The 16,971-nt window shown below is 42.7% G+C and overlaps 1 protein-coding gene across 9 annotated transcripts in view; it reads left to right on the top strand.

The window, feature by feature from the left end:
- Window positions 1–16,971, top strand: part of LOC105492381 (cordon-bleu WH2 repeat protein) — a 300,253-nt gene that overhangs the window by 218,373 nt on the left and 64,909 nt on the right. For 6 of the 9 annotated variants that reach the window (XM_011759456.2, XM_011759450.3, XM_011759453.3 and 3 more), the window contains 2 exons: window positions 11,288–11,426; window positions 13,364–13,534. In XM_011759456.2, the coding sequence (XP_011757758.2) occupies window positions 11,288–11,426; window positions 13,364–13,534 (310 nt within the window). The remainder of the gene's footprint in view (window positions 1–11,287; window positions 11,427–13,363; window positions 13,535–16,971) is intronic. The other 3 variants (XM_011759455.3, XM_011759457.3, XM_011759458.3) reach the window with 1 other exon arrangement.

The following is a 16,971-nucleotide window of genomic DNA, read 5'->3' as shown; positions in this document are numbered from 1 at the left end:
ACTTGATATGATTTTAATCTTTTTAATTTTGTTAAGACTTCTTTTGTGACTTTAAATGTAATCTATCTTAGAGAGTGTTCTATATAACATAGAGATAGAGAAAGAGACAGAGATAGGTATCTGTTAGATCCCACTGGTCTATATTGTTGTTCAAGTCCTCTATTACCTATGGATCTCCTCTCTGGTTAATCTATTCCTTATTGAAAGTGGAGCATTGAAATATCCTACTTTAATTGTGTTTCTGTCTATTTCTACTTTCAATTATGTCAGTGTTTGCTTTATATATTTGAATACACTGCTGGTAGATGCACATATATTTATAGTTGTTATACCTTCCTAGTGAGTAGATTGTTTATCACTATATAAGCTCCTTCTTTGTTTCATGACAGTTTTTGACTTGAAATCTATTTTATCTGATGTAATTATGGCCATATTCACTCTTTTAGTTACTGTTTGCAAGGAATATCTTTTTCCCTCCTTTTACTTCCAGCTTATTTACGTCCTTATATCCACAGTGAATCTTTTGTAGACAGTGTATAGTTGGATCTTGTGTTTTAGTCCATCCAGCCATTAATGGATTAAATATTTTGATTATATATTTTGGATTATATATTTTGATTGGGGAGTTTAATCCATTTACATTTAAGAAATTACTAATGGAGAAGGACTTGTTACTATTTCATTAATTGGTTTCTGTATATCTTGTAGTTTTGTTTTTCTTTTATTCTGTTGGCACTCTCCTTTGTATTTTGTTGACGTTTGTAGTTACATACTAATATGGTTTGGCTGTGTCCCCCACTCAAATCTCATCTTCAATTTTAGCTCCCATAATTCCCACATGTCATGAAAGGGACCCAATGGGAAGTCATTGAATCATGGCGGTGGATCTTTCTCTTGCTGTTCTCATGATAGTGAATAAGTCTCATGAGATCTGATGGTTTTTTGAAGGGGAGTTCCCCTGCACATGCTGTCTTTGCCTGCCACCATGTAAGACGTGATTTTACTCCTCATTCACCTTCCACCATGATTATGAGGCCTCCCCACCCATGTGGAACTGTGAGCTAATTAAACCTCCTTCCTTTATAAATTGGCAATTCTTTGGTATGCCTTTATTAATTAGCAGCATGAGAACAGACTAATACACATGCTTTGATTCCTTTTCATTTCTTCTGTGCATCTTTTGTAGATATTTTCTTTTGTAGGTGTTTATCAGGAGGATTACATAAAAATCTTGTAACAGTGTATTTTAAATTGATAAGAGTTTAACTTCAGTAACATACAAAAGCTGTTTTCCTTTGCATTTCACCCTATACACATCATATTTTGATGCCACAAAGTACATATTTTTATACTTTGTATTTATTAACATAGTTTTATACTTATATTTTTACGCTTTTATTTTTTTAATTCTCTATCAGAATTAGAAATTATTTACACACTATTGTAAGCATATTATATTCCAGGATTGTGTATTTGTCTGTATAGTTACTCCATCAGAGAGTAACTTTATTTGTATGCTTTCATGTTGCTAACTAGCGTCCTTTCATTTCAACTTGACGGACTTCCTTTACCAATTCCTGTAATACAGGCCTGGAGGTGATCAGCTTCATCAGCTTTTATTTGTCTAGCATGGTGTTTATTTCTCCTTTATTTTTAAAATTTATTTACTTTTAATTGATAAATAATTATTGTATATATTTATGGGGTATATGTGATTTTTAATCTATGTACACATTGTCAAAATAGTCAAGTTAATTAAGGTATAATATTACCTCACTAACTTATTTTTTGTAGTGGGATTATTAAAATTATATTCTTTAAGCAATTATGGGATATACAACACATTGTTATTAACTGTGCTCACCATGCAGGGCACTGAAACTTATTCCTCCAGTTTAACTGAAACTTGACACCCTTTAACCAATGTCTCCTCTTTTCCTATCCCTCCTTCTACTCCTCAGCTTCTGGTTACCCCCTTTCTATTATGTTTCTATGAGATCAACTGTTTTAGATTCCACATGTAAGTAAGAATATACAGTATTTGTCTTTTTGTGCTGTCTTATTTTACTTAGCATAATGTCCTCTAGTTCCATCCATGATGTCACAAATCACAGAATTTTCTTCTTTTTAAAGGCTGTGTAGTATTACATATATATGTAATATAAATATATAAGTAATAGATATATGTTATGTATATAACAATTTCTTTATCCATTTATCTGTTGATTGCCACAGGGTCATTCCATATCTTGACTATACTTTCTTTTTTTTTTGGTGACAGGGACTCTTGCCATCGTCCAGGCTGAAATGCAGTGATGTCATCATGGCTTACTGCAGCCTTCAGTCCCTGAGCTCAGGCAATCCTCCTGACTCAACCTCCTGAGTAGCTGAAATTACAAGCACATGCTACCATACCTGGCTAAACTTTAAAAAACACTTTGTAGTGACAGGGTCTTGCAGTGTTGCCCAGGCTGGTCTCAAACTCTTGGCTTCAAGAGATCTCCCTGCTCAACCTCCCAAAGTGCTGGGATTACAGGTGTGAGCCACTGTGCCCTGCGGTGGGGATAGTTGGCTCATACAGCCCTGCTGTGGCTATTGGTAATAATGTTGAAATGAACATAGAAGTCCAGATGTCTTTTGATGTACTGATTTCAATTTTTTTGGATAGTACTCAGAGGTGGGGATGGTTGGATCCCATGGTAGTTCTATTTTTAGTTTTTTGGGGAACCTTCAACCTATTTTCCAAAATGGCTGTACTAATTTACATTTTCACCAACAATACACAAAGGTTCATTCATCTTTTTTTTTTATCATAGCCATTCTACCAAGTATGAAGTGATACCTCACTGTAGATTTTACTTTGCATTTCTCATATGATTAGAGATGTTGAGCATTTTTTCATATGTATGTTGGTCATTTGTATCCCTTTTTTTTTTTTTGCAAAATGTCTGTTCACATAGTTTGCCCACTTTTTAATTCAGTTATTTAGATTTTTGCTATTGAGTTTCAGTTGCTTACATATTTTGGATATTAGCCTTTTATCAGCTATATGGTTTGCAAATATTTTCTAACAAATCCATGGATTGTCTCTTCACTCTGTTCATTGCTTTCTTTGCTATGCAGGAGCTAGTTAGTTTAATGCATTCCTATTTATGACTTTTTGTATTTGTTAATTGAAACAAGGAGGTGAAAGATCTGTACACTGAAAACTATACAGCATTGCTGAAAAATTGGAAAGGGCACAAAAAATGGGAAGATATTTCATGTTCATGGATCAAAATAATTAATATTGTTAAAATGTCCATACTACCCAAAGTGATCCTACAAATTTATTGCAATTTTTATCAAAATTCCAATGTCTTTTTTCAGAGAAATAGAAAAATCAATTCTTAAATTACTATGGAACCAGAAAAGACTCCAAATCTTGAGCAAAAAGAACAAAGGTGGAGGCGTCACACTCCCTGATTTTGAAATGTAAAGCTATTGTAGTCAATAGGTTTGACTACAGCATGGTACTGGCTAAAAAACAGACATATCAACCAATGGAACAGTACAGAAAGCCCAGAAATAAACCCAAGTGTTTATGGTCAATTGATTTTTGACAAAGGTATCAAGAACAGACAATGGGGAAAGAACAGTCTGTTCAATAAATGATGTTAGGAAAATTTGATATCCACGTATGGAAAAATGAAATTGGAGCCTTATCTCATGCCATATACAAAAATCTACTTAAAATGGTTTTTAAAAAGTTAAATGTAAGGCCTGCAACTATGAAGCTACTAGAAGGAAACATAGGGGGAAGCTCTATGACATTGGCCTGGGCATTGATTTCTTGAATGAGTTGACTTCACTTTTGAAATATAGTTTTGCCAGATAAAGCAGTAGTCCCCACCATTTTTGGCACCAGAGACCAGTTTTGTGGAAGACAGTTTTTCCATGGACCAGCGGGGCAGGAATGGTTTTGGGACAAAACTGTTCCACCTCAGATCATCAGACATTAGATTCCCATAAGGAGTGCACAATCTAGATCCTGTGCATGCTCAGTTCACAATAGGGTTTGTGCTCCTAAGAGAATCTAACATGGCCGTTCATCTGATGTGAGGCGGACCTTGGGCAGTAATGCTTGTTCACTTACCACTCACCTTTTGCTGTGCAGCCTGGTTCCTAACAAGCTACGGATTGGTACTGGTCTGTGGCCCCGGGGTTGGAGACCCCTGAGATAAACTCTCCTTGGTTGGAAGTGTTTAAGTATTCTTGGTTGGCAGGTGGGGTTTTTGTTCTCCGTTTTTAGCACTTTGAATATGTCATTCCACCCCCTTCTGGCTTGTAAAGTTTTTCCTGAGAAGCCTACTGGTAATATTATAAGACTTCCTTGCATGTGATGAACCAATTTCTCTTGCTGTTTTCAAGTTTCTTTTTTTGTCTTTTACTATTGATAGCTTGATTTTCATGAACTGTGGTATGGTCCTCTTTGAGTTTATTCTAGTTGGAGTCCTTTGAGCTTTTAAAATTGTGTATGTCTATTTCCTTCCTCCAATTTGGAGAATTGTCAGATATTATTTCTCCAGATCAGCTATCTGCCCCTTTCTCTCTCTCTTTTCTTCTCTGATCCCCATAATGCATATTTTCATCCCCTTGGCATTGTCCCATAAAGTCCCTAAGGCTGTGTTCACTTTTTGAATTTTTTTTTATTCCTTTACTCAATAATTTCAAGTGACCTGTCTTTTAGTTCATTGATTATTTCCTCTTCTTCTTAATACAGCCTGCTACTGGACTCCTCCAGTGAACTTTTTAGTTCGGTTATTTTATTTTTCAGCTTCAGAACTTCTGTTTTTTATAGTTTCTGTCTCTTTATTGATATGATTGTGTTCATGCATAGCTTTGCTGATTTTGTTTAGCTGTCTCTCTTGTAGTATTCTCTTGTAGTGCACTGAACTTTAGTTTTTTTAAGTCTTTTCTGGCCATAGATTTCCATTTATTTGTTATTTCTCTCTCTAGATGTTTATTTTTTTCCTTTAATTGGACCATGTTTCCCTGTTTCTTCATGTACCTTGTTATTTTTTAATGTAATTTGTGCATTTGAACAAATAGCCACGTCTTCCAGCCTTTACAGACTGGTTTCTTACAGTGTAATACCACGTCAGTCAGCTCAGCTAGAGATTCTTGGGGCCTCTCAACCCTTTTCTGGATATCCATCTTCCCTGGGCTTGTTGGTATATTTTCCAATTAGAAGATTTGCTGATTTCTTCTTTATGAGCTTGTAATCTCTTGCTCTCTCTTGCATCTGTCTATGGTACTGCAGATTTTCTGGCACTGCTGCCAGCCTCTGAGCTCTCTAGTTTTCTAAAACCTTCAGCCATCCAAAGTGTTTCAGTTTCGTCTATATTCCTAGTCAACTGAGACAGAAACCAGTCCCTTGAATAAGCCTCCCCACAAATCCAGAACATTGCATGTACTTTTTTACTTACTTCCTCCCAAGGGATAAGCGGTGAGCTGGGTGCTTTCTCTTGATTGCACTGAGCTGTGCTGGCCTCTGCCTGTGGCACTGGCAGATCTCCGCTGTTGCAACCAGCCTCTGAGCTCCTTTTTTCTCAGTGGCTCCCAGGCATTCAGAGTGTGCCAGTTTCCCGTCAGTGCTCCCAGTCAGTCGAGACATAAACTAGTCCCTCAGGCAGCCCCCCTGAAAAGCTGGAATGTTAGACGTACATTCCATTCTTCTCTTTTCTTCCCAAGGGAAAAGCCATGAATTGGGCTTTTTCTCCTGCACACACTGAGCCATACTGGCTTAGGGGAAGGGCTGTCACAATTGAGGTGAAATGGCTTTTCTTACCCATTTCAGCATAGCCATTCTTGGCATTAAACTTGCCTATGGTCCTGTGCCTTCTTAACTGGTTTCTGGAGTTCTCATAAAAGCTTCTGGATTACAAATTGCTGTTAAGTTGATGTCTTTGTGGGGAAACTGAGGTGTGGGGCTTCCTTTTCTGCTATCTAGTCAACATCACTTCTTCATGACAAGGAGTCTTAAAATTGGGATAGCAATTTTAGAATCTTGTCTCTTCACTGAATTTTATGTGTTCTGTACCTGAGGAGTTTTAGTAAATGGATTTATTAAAAACTCAAAAAATAGAGAAAAAGAAATGTGGGGAAAAGATCAAATTACAGAGCATTTTAAGAAGTTTCATTTGTTATTGCCAAAACCAAATAATTTCAATATTTAGATAAAGGCAAAGGGGCTAATTTAGTTAATTATGGCTCATCAATTCTGTGGAGTACTAGGCAGCCATTAAAAAACCCTTGAAATTCCGCTAAGAGGGTTGATATTAAGTGTTTTTACCACAAAGAAAAAAAAAAGAAAATGGTAATTATGTGAAGTGATAGATATGTTAATTGGCTGATGTGATTATTTCACTCTAGATATGTATATCAGATCAATTGTATACCATACACACACAATGTTTACTTGTTTGTTTCTTAATAAAGCTGAAAAACTATGGGAAAATATATGGCTAACAAAACAAATCTATGTCTCTCCCTCTGAAACTCCACTAAAAAAAAAAAGTATTACTTCACTGTGACAAAGAGGAGAGAAGCATTGGCAGCTGATGACAGTTTTCAGTAGACACTTTGGGACTGCAGTGTTTTGCTTTTGTCGTTGTTGTTGTTGTTGTTGTTTTTGAGACGGAGTCTCTGTTGCCCAGGCTGGAATGCAGTGGCATGATCTCAGCTCACTGCAACCTCCACCTCCCAGGTTCAAATGATTCTCCTGCCTCAGCCTCCTGGGTAGCTGGGATTATAGGTGCCCACTGCCACGCCTGACTAATTTTTATATATTCGGTAGAGACGAGGTTTTGCCGTGTTGGCCAGACTGGTCTCAAACTCCTCACCTCAAGCAACCCACCCGCCTCGGCCTCCCAGAGTGGTGGGATTACAGGCGTGGGTCCCTGCGCCCAGCCTGCAGTGTATTCTGATTGTGGTAAATACCTAGCAAAGCAGAAGAACCTAAAACTTGACTGCTGGGTGAAAGAGGCCCAGCAGAAGATGCCAGATCCTAGGACAACTCAGGAATTTGGGGCACATGTTTCTCCGCACGTGACCACAGAACGAGCTGATGATGAAGGAATGGCTGAATACCTGCATGTGAAACAGTAAGACCTCCATACCACTCCCTGCCCACCACAACCAGATGTCTGCACTGCCACCCCCTGCAGTGGTAGAACTAAGAGACTCTGACTCCAGGACATCAGGCACAACCGAGTCTGTACCAACACAGGGATGAGCGAAAACCCACATGCCACAGGAGAGCTTCAAGGCCTTCTCACCAGGGCACTCGGGAAGGCCTAACTTCCCTCAGGCAGGAGCTGGGCTTCCCCTGTGTGGATGATGGCTGAGCTAGCAGACAGTCCTGCACATATGAATATCTGGGGATCTCTCAGCTACCGCATTTCTGCCCAGATCCCCACTGGGAATCCCGTTAGTGTATGAACAGACCCTAGACACAGAAACACACATATTATAAACAATCAGCCACGAATTTGAGGAAGAGTCAAAATCTGATAAACAGAGGCCAAGACAGAGAGCAGAAAGGACCCTGGAGGAAAGTGTGATGCATATGGCTGAAGAAAATGGAAATTAAAATGTGTTCTTGAAAAAGATATAAAGCATAGTTTCCAAGAGGAAAGAGAAGCTATGGTATCCAGGAAACAAGACCATGACGCTATATTTTAAATCCATAACAAGAAGGGGCTCTTGGAAATTTAAAAGAAAAAAAAACCCAGTAACGGAAATTTAAAAACTCATGAGTCTTAGATTGGAGAAAATTTCTAAGAAAAGGGGGAAAATCAGAAAAAATTTAGGCAAGAGTACTCAAGAAAAAAAAAAGACAATTGAATTAGAATCCTTAGTGTTCAATTAATTGAAATCCCAGAGAGAAAGAAACAGAGGAAAGGAAAAGTTGAAAAGAATAACAGTAACAAATTCTGCAGAATTAAGGATATTCAGATTGCAGGGGTCAGTGAATGCCCCAGACAATGAATGAAAAGAGCCCCACCTAGCACTCGCCATCATGAAACTTCCGAGCAGGAAGGAGTAAGAAAGAATCCCCTGAGCCTGCAGAGGAAAAGCAGATACCATGCAGAAGATTGAGCCCCACTCTGGATCCAGGTGTCTCAGCTGAGCAGTTCCAAACTAGGAGACAGTGGAGTAATGGCTTAGCATTTTGAGGGACAGTTCTTTTCATCGTAGGTTCCTGTAGGCATCTATACTGACTGTCCAGTATAGTAGAATAAAAACATTCTCACAGTTTGAAGGTCTCAAAAATCTTCCTCATATGCATCTTATGTCAGAAAGTTGCTGGAAACTGGGTGCCACTAAGATACAGTGAATTAAAAACAAAAACAAACACACAAAAACAGGCGGGGCCCAGCACAGTGGCTCACATCTGTAATCCCATCAATTTGGGAGGCTGAGGCGGGCAGATCACTGGAGCCCAGGAGTTCAAGACCAGCCTGGCCAACATGGCAAAACCCCATCTCCACTAAAAATACAAAAATTAGCCCGGCGTGGTGGCAGTGCCTGTAGTCCCAGCTACTCAGGAAGCTGAGGCAGGAAAATCACTGGAACCTGAGATCACACCACTGCACTTCAACCTGGGCGACAGAGTGAGACTCTGACTCAAAAAAAAAAAAAAAAAAAAAAAAAAGAAAACCCCACACAAAACAGGTGGAATATCCAGGAAACAAGGATCAGAACTGAATAGAGGGAAAGGGAATTTCCAGGAAATGCAATTAAGATGTGCGCATGTACCCTAGAACTTAAAGTATAATAATAAAAAAAAAAAAAGAAAAAAAGCTAGAAAACAAATCAGTTATCAAGTTCAGGGAAAGCAAAAAGGTAGTTTAGAAATTTTAATTATGATATACATTATACATCTCAGCGGGAGAAAATTCCTGCTGAAGAGAACTTCTATTTTTCATAATTTTGATGCCTACTATAAGTAAATATGTATCACTAAATAGTAAATATTAATTTAGATCTTTTGCTATAATTTTTTGGAAAATGGAGAGGAAAAGTATGAGTCTGTGTATGTGTGTGTGAGAGAGTGTGTGTGTGTGTGTCTGTGTGTGTGTCTGTGTTTATGTGAGTGTGTGTGTGAGAGTCTGTGTGTGTGTGTGTGTGTGTATGTGTGTGTGTGTGTGTGTCTCTCTCTCAAAGAATCAAATCCTCGTCTTCTGGAGTAGGATGCTAATACCTAACATGGAAAAATCAAGAAACAGTACAATAAGCTTCTTATTTAGAAAAATGGAATAAATACCAAAAAACCAGTGTGAAGTGGTTACTGCTGGAGAGGGGGTGGTGGACAAGAAATTGCTTGTTTTTTGACTCAGCTTTGTGGGTTTATTTACTTTCTGTTATGTCCATGTTTTATGTAAAATTTATTACAGAATTTTAGAGGTATAGGAGGTTATACTGTAACAGAAGAAAAGAAAAAATTATTTTTAGAAGAAAAAATAGACTAGAAAAGCATGCCAATTGTTAGTAGTTTGAGTATTAATAAAGTGATTATGTTCTTCCTTTTATATATATATTTTAACTTTTTTTTCCAATAAATATGTGTTACTGATAAAAATTAAAAGGAGACTTCTTTTTTTTTTTTTTGAGACGGAGTCTTGCTCAGTCGTCCAGGTTGCAGTGCAGTGGCACGATCTCGGCTCACTGCAAGCTCTGCCTCCTGGGTTCACACCATTCTCCTACCTCAGCCTCCTGAATAACTGAGACTATAGGTGCCCGCTACCATGCCCGGCTAATTTTTTTTTTTTTTGTATTTTTATTAGAGACGGGGTTTCACCATGTTAGCCAGGATGGTCTTGATCTCCTGACCTTGTGAGCCACCCGCCTCGGCCTCCCAAAGTGCTGGGATTACAGGCATGAGCCAGCACACCCAGCCTAAAAGGATACTTTTTACACACACACACACACACACACACACACGCTCTCTCTCTCTCTCTCCCCCTCTCATTGTCTCTCTCCCCCTTTCTGTCTCCTGTATACGTGGTATACATGGTACAAGCATGAGTTAATAAAGCAGAGAGCACCAAGGTCAGAGTTGCAGTGGCAGACGCGGGGTGTTGCAGGCACCATTCCTGTGATGGGCCCTTGGGAGGCCAGGAAGTACTTGGACTGGAGGTGCAGACTTGGCTCTGAGCTGCTCCAGAGCAGGACAGCTCTCATCAGGTGATAGTCATCATATTCATTCTTTTTTTTGTTTGTTTTCTTTTCTTTTTTCTGAGACACAGTCTTGCTCCATCACCAAGGCTGGAGTGCAGTGGTGTGATCTCGGCTCACTGCAATCTCCGCTTCCCGGGTTCAAGCAACTCTCCTGCATCAGCCTCTTGAGTAGCTGGGACTACAAGTGCCCACCACCATGCTCGGCCCATTCTTTGCGTATACTCAGCACTACTCTACACACAATGTTCTTTAAATGAATTTTAATCAATGAGAGTGAATGAATAAAAACTTTCACCCTAATGAGGAGAGGAGAGTAGGATTATGTAGTCCTTCGGAAACAAAGAAATGGAATTAGTGAATTCAATTTTACACAGATTTCACGTTCAGCAATTAGACCTGCCCAGTATTCATGAGCTGCCTTTAGAAGCTGTGTGTCTTTCACTGTTGAAGGCTGTGAGCAGGAGATGGATTTCTGCTGTGGTTGGGGTGCTAATGTCCATACACTGATCTAATATCCCATATACTAAGAAACTTCATTGCGATTCTGGGTCAAGATGTGTCCACCTGTGGACCATTAGATAGTCTTGGCTGTGGCTGCTCTGGAACATGAACATGCAGTCAGGGAAGCAAACCTAAGTCAGGTCAGGGTGAGGTCTGAGCTGAACCCATCAGCTCTTCTCTGTGTGATCACAGTTCACGGCAGCCCATCCTGTTCCAGAGGGAATTGTTCTTACATTTAATGAAGGGCTATGGGTCTCCTTCTCTTGTGTGACACGGAAGTTTACCAACCCTCCAGACTTGCCTGGAGTCCCTAGAAAATATGAGCTCCCTGCTCATAGGGGTCTTTGGGGTGTCTATGAGCAACAAACACTGTGCTACCTCCAGGCCACTCCTTGGACATCCGCTGGTCTCTCGCTTCACAACCTCCCCTGCCTGCATGGGAGGACCTGGAAAGGGAACTGGCCATCTAACAACCTCCTTGGAGCACCACCTTCCGCGTGCAGGTCCTGCCCCAGCACAGTCACCCTGACACTGCCTGCCTTTCTTTCTTTATACTTCATAGGTATCTCTAGGGTCACAGATTGATTTACAGAAGAAGAAGCGGCGAGCGCCAGCTCCTCCTCCACCACAGCCACCACCACCGAGTCCCCTGATCCCCAACCGCACTGAGGATAAGGAGGAGAACAGGAAGAGCACAATGGGTGAGTGAGGCTTGGCCTGCTGTCTGCATGCAGGGATGCTTGCTGTGTCCTGGAATGTCACCTCTGATGTGAATTCCTGCAGTGGCCTCATCCATAATGGCATTAACTCAAAAAATATTAATGCTAAAGAAAGAAGGGCTGGAAAGAAATAATTGCAAGTTCACTTCATATCTTACTAGCAGTATTTCGTGGACATTATGTGAGTATTTAGGAGGTGGGGGACGGTGGAAGCGGGGAAACGGTTGTAGGAGCCCGGAGAGGGTGAAAATGGAAAGCCTGTGAGTGTGAGTGTGTGATGTGTCTCTGATGACAAAAGGAGAAGTTCCTAAGGTGACATCGTGGAAGCTGCTTTGAAGGACATCTGGCATTTCAAAGAGATCTGAGGCCACAGGTGATATATAGACAAGTTGACATCAGCTCAGTAATTTTTAGACCATCCTGTTTGAAATTGATCTTCACTTATATTTCCTGGTACACATTTAGCAAAGACCCTGATCTTCTTTGAGAAAAAGAGAGCCCAGAGGAAAGAAGATAGACTCATACTATCTATGGGCAGAAAGAGACCTATTAGATCATCATCGCCCACCCCTCGTGCTACAGGCGAGGTGGAGAGAAGCTGAATGATGGCGCTCTCCAGGTCCAGGGGAGTCAGGGGTTCATTTTATTTTTAAATCATTCAACATTTGTTATTTCACTTATGTAGGAACAGAAATGGCTCTTTCAGAGAGTGGCTGGAAAATGGCAGCCTAGGAGTCACACCCTCCTGAGGTGAGAGCCCTGAGAATGGCATGTGTCAGTGCTCACGCCAAAGCCACCAGCACTCACAGGCCACTCACCATGCCCTTTAACTCACCCAGGCAGCCCCGCATTGTGCCTTTGCCCTAAGGTCTGCAGCTGCAGGAGGGAAAGTCCGCCCAGGATAAGTGGCTGCCTCGGCAGTTTCTGGACCTTTAGTGAGAGCTCCATGGCAGTTTGTCAGCATCTTTCCCCTTAGTCAGTTCCCCGCTTTTAATGTGTTAGCATTTCAGCCTGGGAGTCAGTTACCCTAAGAAGCAATAACCTGTATTGCATGTCACCTCATCCCCTTTCCCAAAGGATTGAAAGAAAACATTGTCAGTGGATCATTAAAATAAACCTGGTTTTCTCCTATTTCATGAAGAGCCCCCCTTCTCCCTTCCAAGCTCTCTCCCCATGTTTTGTAAAGGGAAAAAAGCCCCTAGTTTAAATCTTAAGTGGCATCCACTGTAAATGGCTATATGTGGTTGGATCATGCTGATCCCTAGGCCAGTCACTTCAACCCAGGGCAGGACCCCCTGACTCCGTCCTGGAGGCCTGAGTCCTTGTGTCCCATATGCTTGGGACACAACATCCCCACCCTCTCTACAACTCAGGACATTCTTCAAAACAAACTTGGAGAACTATTAACACTAAACAACCAAAGGGGTTGAAAAGTATAAATGGACTCAGGAGATAAGTTAAATGAATGCTTCATCTAGCCAGAATAGGTCAGTGACTCTAGAAAAGCAACAAGAATAGGCTAAAAACAGATCTATGAACCTGAAAAGGACTAACATGAATAAAAGGAGTTCCTTTAAACTTGACAAAGCTCTGTAGGGGGTGTTGAAGGATAGTTTTCAAGCCCAGCATTTATGTAGTTGTGTCTGTTAAAAAGAAATTGCAACCAGGCATGTCTTTCCAAACTGCTCCAATGATAGAACACTACGTATGTAAAATGTTAAAGTGTGAGTGTGGCTGGATGTGGTTGGTGCCAGATGAGAATGGATTAGGTGCTGGATAAGACTGGATCCGGTGTTAGGTGTGGCTGGATCTGGTGTTGAGTGTGGCTGGATCTGGTGCCCAATGAGGTTGGATTTGGTGCCGGGTGAGTGATGGCTTAGCTTAACCTGCTGAAGTAACTCCCTATTGATTCCATATAGGTGGTGGACGGCAGGTGCCACAAAAGCCTCCCAGAGGCACTGCTCGGGGTCCACCCCAGTTAGTGCTCCCCCCACCCCCGCCCTACCCACCTCCCGACCCAGATGTGGTGGAGCCTCTCAGCTTTCCCGGGGAAGGCACTGGTACCGAGGCCTCAGACCAGAGACCCAAACGTATGTTCTCCTTGCTTCATTCTGACTGTGTTGACCATTCATCTCTCTGGGCACTGTGATGTCGGGGCTGGGTTTCCAGATTTTCCATTGTTGTCTTTGGATGTGTGTGCCTTTCCTTCTCAGCTCTTGTTTCCCAATGCTGAATGCAGTGTGTCTGATTTCACAGAGAACGCACTCTGGAGAGCTTAACCAGGAAATCATGCCTATCTGTGGTCAGACTTCAGCTAAACACACACCTTGTGGTTGTAGGGACGTCAGCTAGGGGCCAGTGTTCTGATACTAGAATGAACCTGAGTGCCGGTAGAGAGAGACAGCTGTCCGGCACAGCCGTCATGTGATCTGGATGGTGGGCTGACTCAGGCGGGCTGTGGGCACACCTGCAGAGGTCGCACTCGAGAGCTGGGAAGACGTCCTTCGTTAAGTTAGCCTTGGAACTCTGTGGCCAGTGGCCAAGCATGAGTACTGCTTCTCTATGGAAAAGGAAACTGAGGTATGAGAAGGGGAAGCAGGTCACTTTGAGTGTACTAATAGCCAGAATGAAAGTCCTGCTTTGCTTCTGTTTCCTGGCACACCCTGTTTGAGATGAGGCTCTCCTTGTTGTTTCCTGGGGTTCTTTTGGACTTTAATAAGTGGGGATAGCATTCCCACCTCCAGACAGGCATAGTTTTATACACTTACTCTCTATACTCCGTGGCATTATGGGCATATTGGGCCTGCGTTTGGACCGCTTCAGTATGTCTTAGCTGTGCGGCGACACTTCCTAATAAAGCAAGCGCCATCCTGGGCTGTGTACATGGAGCAGCACAATGTCACTGTGCGTGCAGCCGGGAGCCCTGCTGGTGCCCACATGAGTGTGCACAGCCTTCTGGTTAGGAAGTTCATACGTTTTTTGCCACTGGACTGCTTTATCTTTTTCTGTCTTCTTTCGAAATGATGATTAGCTGCCTGCCAGCTTCTGGGTAAAGAAGATAATTGTTGGATTACTTATCGAATTTCTCTAGGCAAAATAATCCTGATTCATTTTATCTTTCTTCACAAGTACCTCTTTTCCACCCTTAAAATACGTTTGATCATCTTGACATTCGACATACTTCCGAATGCAAATGAATTTTTTAGGGCATTCAAAAAGGAAGAGTTAGGCTTATCAATCAGAAAGACAGCAGCCGTGGTGTGGATGGCTCCAGAGCCATTTCATCTCCGAAGACAGTGGGTTTTAAGCCCCACACACCAAGGCCATGAGAGTCGGTGCTCTCTCCTGCGGCCGATGCCCTCACCTACAGAATCTCCTCCCTGTGGGAAAAAGTGAGGGAAAAATAGCTGGATGAAAGCTATAAAGCCAAGTACAGCCCGTTGGCAATCACAGAATGGGCCCAGCACCAGGGCTCTGTGGCAGCCTACACAGGATGGGAGACCTGGGTGCAAACTTGCAGACCCTCGATTCCTCCTGGGTTCCCTTGTGTTGGGAGCGCTTACTGTGCAGATGCAGCATCTGCTGGGGCAATGTGCCAACAAGATGTGGGAGGGGTACTTACCAAGGCTGCGTCAGGCTTGAGGCATCAGGCTTCATCCTGCATCTCTGCAGAGCTGTAGAACCTCCCCACCCGCTGCCCTTAGACCTTCGGACAGGTCTGAGCCGGAAGGAGAGCGAAGTGGCAAAGAGAAGACCAGACTCACCTTCGTCTTGCCTTGTGGCTCTATTTCCTCCCTGTGCCCTCTGCCAGCTCCATACTGGTTCATTCCCCCAGGTCCATGCACCTAGGGCTTCCTTTGCCCTCAGCATCATAATTCGCCTTCTCCCTCCTCTTCCCCTCTCACACCCACAGCAATGGAGTAGGGGGAAGAGGAGTTTGGGACAGGGAGGCCGAAGGAGGCATCAGATGGAGTACACCAATTTCAGTTCCCCCTCCCCTGCAGACCAGCCAGGCGCCTTGCCCTTCTTGAGACTCGGAGTCTCCCCTCCCTCTCCTGCCCCGCTCCAGCCCGCGCTCTTGGCTGCCAGCGCACCACAAGTTCAAGCATCCACCTCCGAGCTTTTATGTTGCTAATTAGCAGAACCAGCCTGCCCATTGTTTATGGCTTTACAAACCAGGATTCCCCGCCCAAGCAGGCAGAATGCAGCTTGCCTTCAGGACTTAAAAAAGTTAAGAAAAATGAATATTTTCTTTTCATTTGTTGTATCTTTTTACAAAATGTTGAAATCTGGGTGATCCTTCCACCCATCCCCAGCGAGGCACAGGCTGTTGGCACCTGAGTGCTGGGTGTGAATGTGCGTCCCTGTGGCCCGTGTTCACCCCTGCACTCCTTAGCAAACTTCTGGCTATTTTTGGCTGTGTGGAAGCTCAGTGGAGACATTTTAATGCCAGCTATAAGCACTTGCCTATCTCCTCTTGAGTTCAGTTTTAAAACTACGTTCCTCACATAACAAACACTGTGTTTATAGGGGAGCTTACCCTGAGTACCTACGAGGTCTAGTCGGTCCACCAGGCATCTCACAGAAGCTCTCTCACTGCTTTGTAGGGTATGCACAGTCACCATGGGGAAACTGAGGCAGGAGGCCTTACCCCCATAAGCGATATAGAGGGGTTTCTGTTTATGGGATCTCAGACTCTCAGTGTTTGCTTCATTCGTCACCCTGTACTTCTCTCCTGCCGCTGCAGAGACTCCCAGGGGACACTGGCTTTCACCTCCATTGTGATTTCTACAGCAGGTGGTATACTCCTCTTAGGCTGTTAAAAAGGAGAAATACACTTTTTTGAAAACTAGTGTCCACTAACCTTCATAAGATAAAAAGATTCAAAAAGCTAATGGATAATGGATTTGTGCGCAGATTTAAGAAGGCGAGGAGAAGACATAAATAGGTCCTATACAACTTCACCCTTTATTTTATCTCTTCAACTCTGAGCCATTCTGTTCCAGCCATTCCCCTGTCTCCTCCCTGACCTCTGTAAGATCTTGACCCAGTCACAGGCCTGATGACTTTGCTGGGGTCTCAATAGGCTACTGCCAGCCTCTCTTCCACAGCCAGCCTCCTACCAGCCTGCCTGGAACTCAGCCCAAGCACGAAGCTCTCACTCCCATTTTGATGCTGAAACTGTTGTTAGTACTCGATACTCGGTCATGAAAACCACATTTACCTGGAACAAAGGCCAAATGGAGAAGACTGTGTGCTCAGATGTTCAGTACCACTTATGTGTGGGGCTTCTGAACTCTTGTGAACAAATACATGGTTTGTATCAAGAGCTCAGAAGAGGTGGAGCAACCACCTGCCCGGGTGTATGTGGCTGTAAGAGGCCACCTCTCGGCAGCCAGCTCTGCAGCTCACTGAGCCCGTGTGCAGATTGCTCTCAGCTCCCTGCCTGCTGAAGCCACAGCTGCACAGTGCAAGTTCTCTGTGCATGCCCTGTGGCCATCTCAAGTACCTGTCTCTGGCAAGCCTC

The sequence above is a fragment of the Macaca nemestrina genome, chromosome 4 (assembly GCF_043159975.1).
Source record: "Macaca nemestrina isolate mMacNem1 chromosome 4, mMacNem.hap1, whole genome shotgun sequence".
Taxonomy (NCBI): domain Eukaryota; kingdom Metazoa; phylum Chordata; class Mammalia; order Primates; family Cercopithecidae; genus Macaca; species Macaca nemestrina.
Note: the sequence above shows the minus strand (reverse complement) of the source record. Positions and strands in the feature narration are given on the sequence as shown.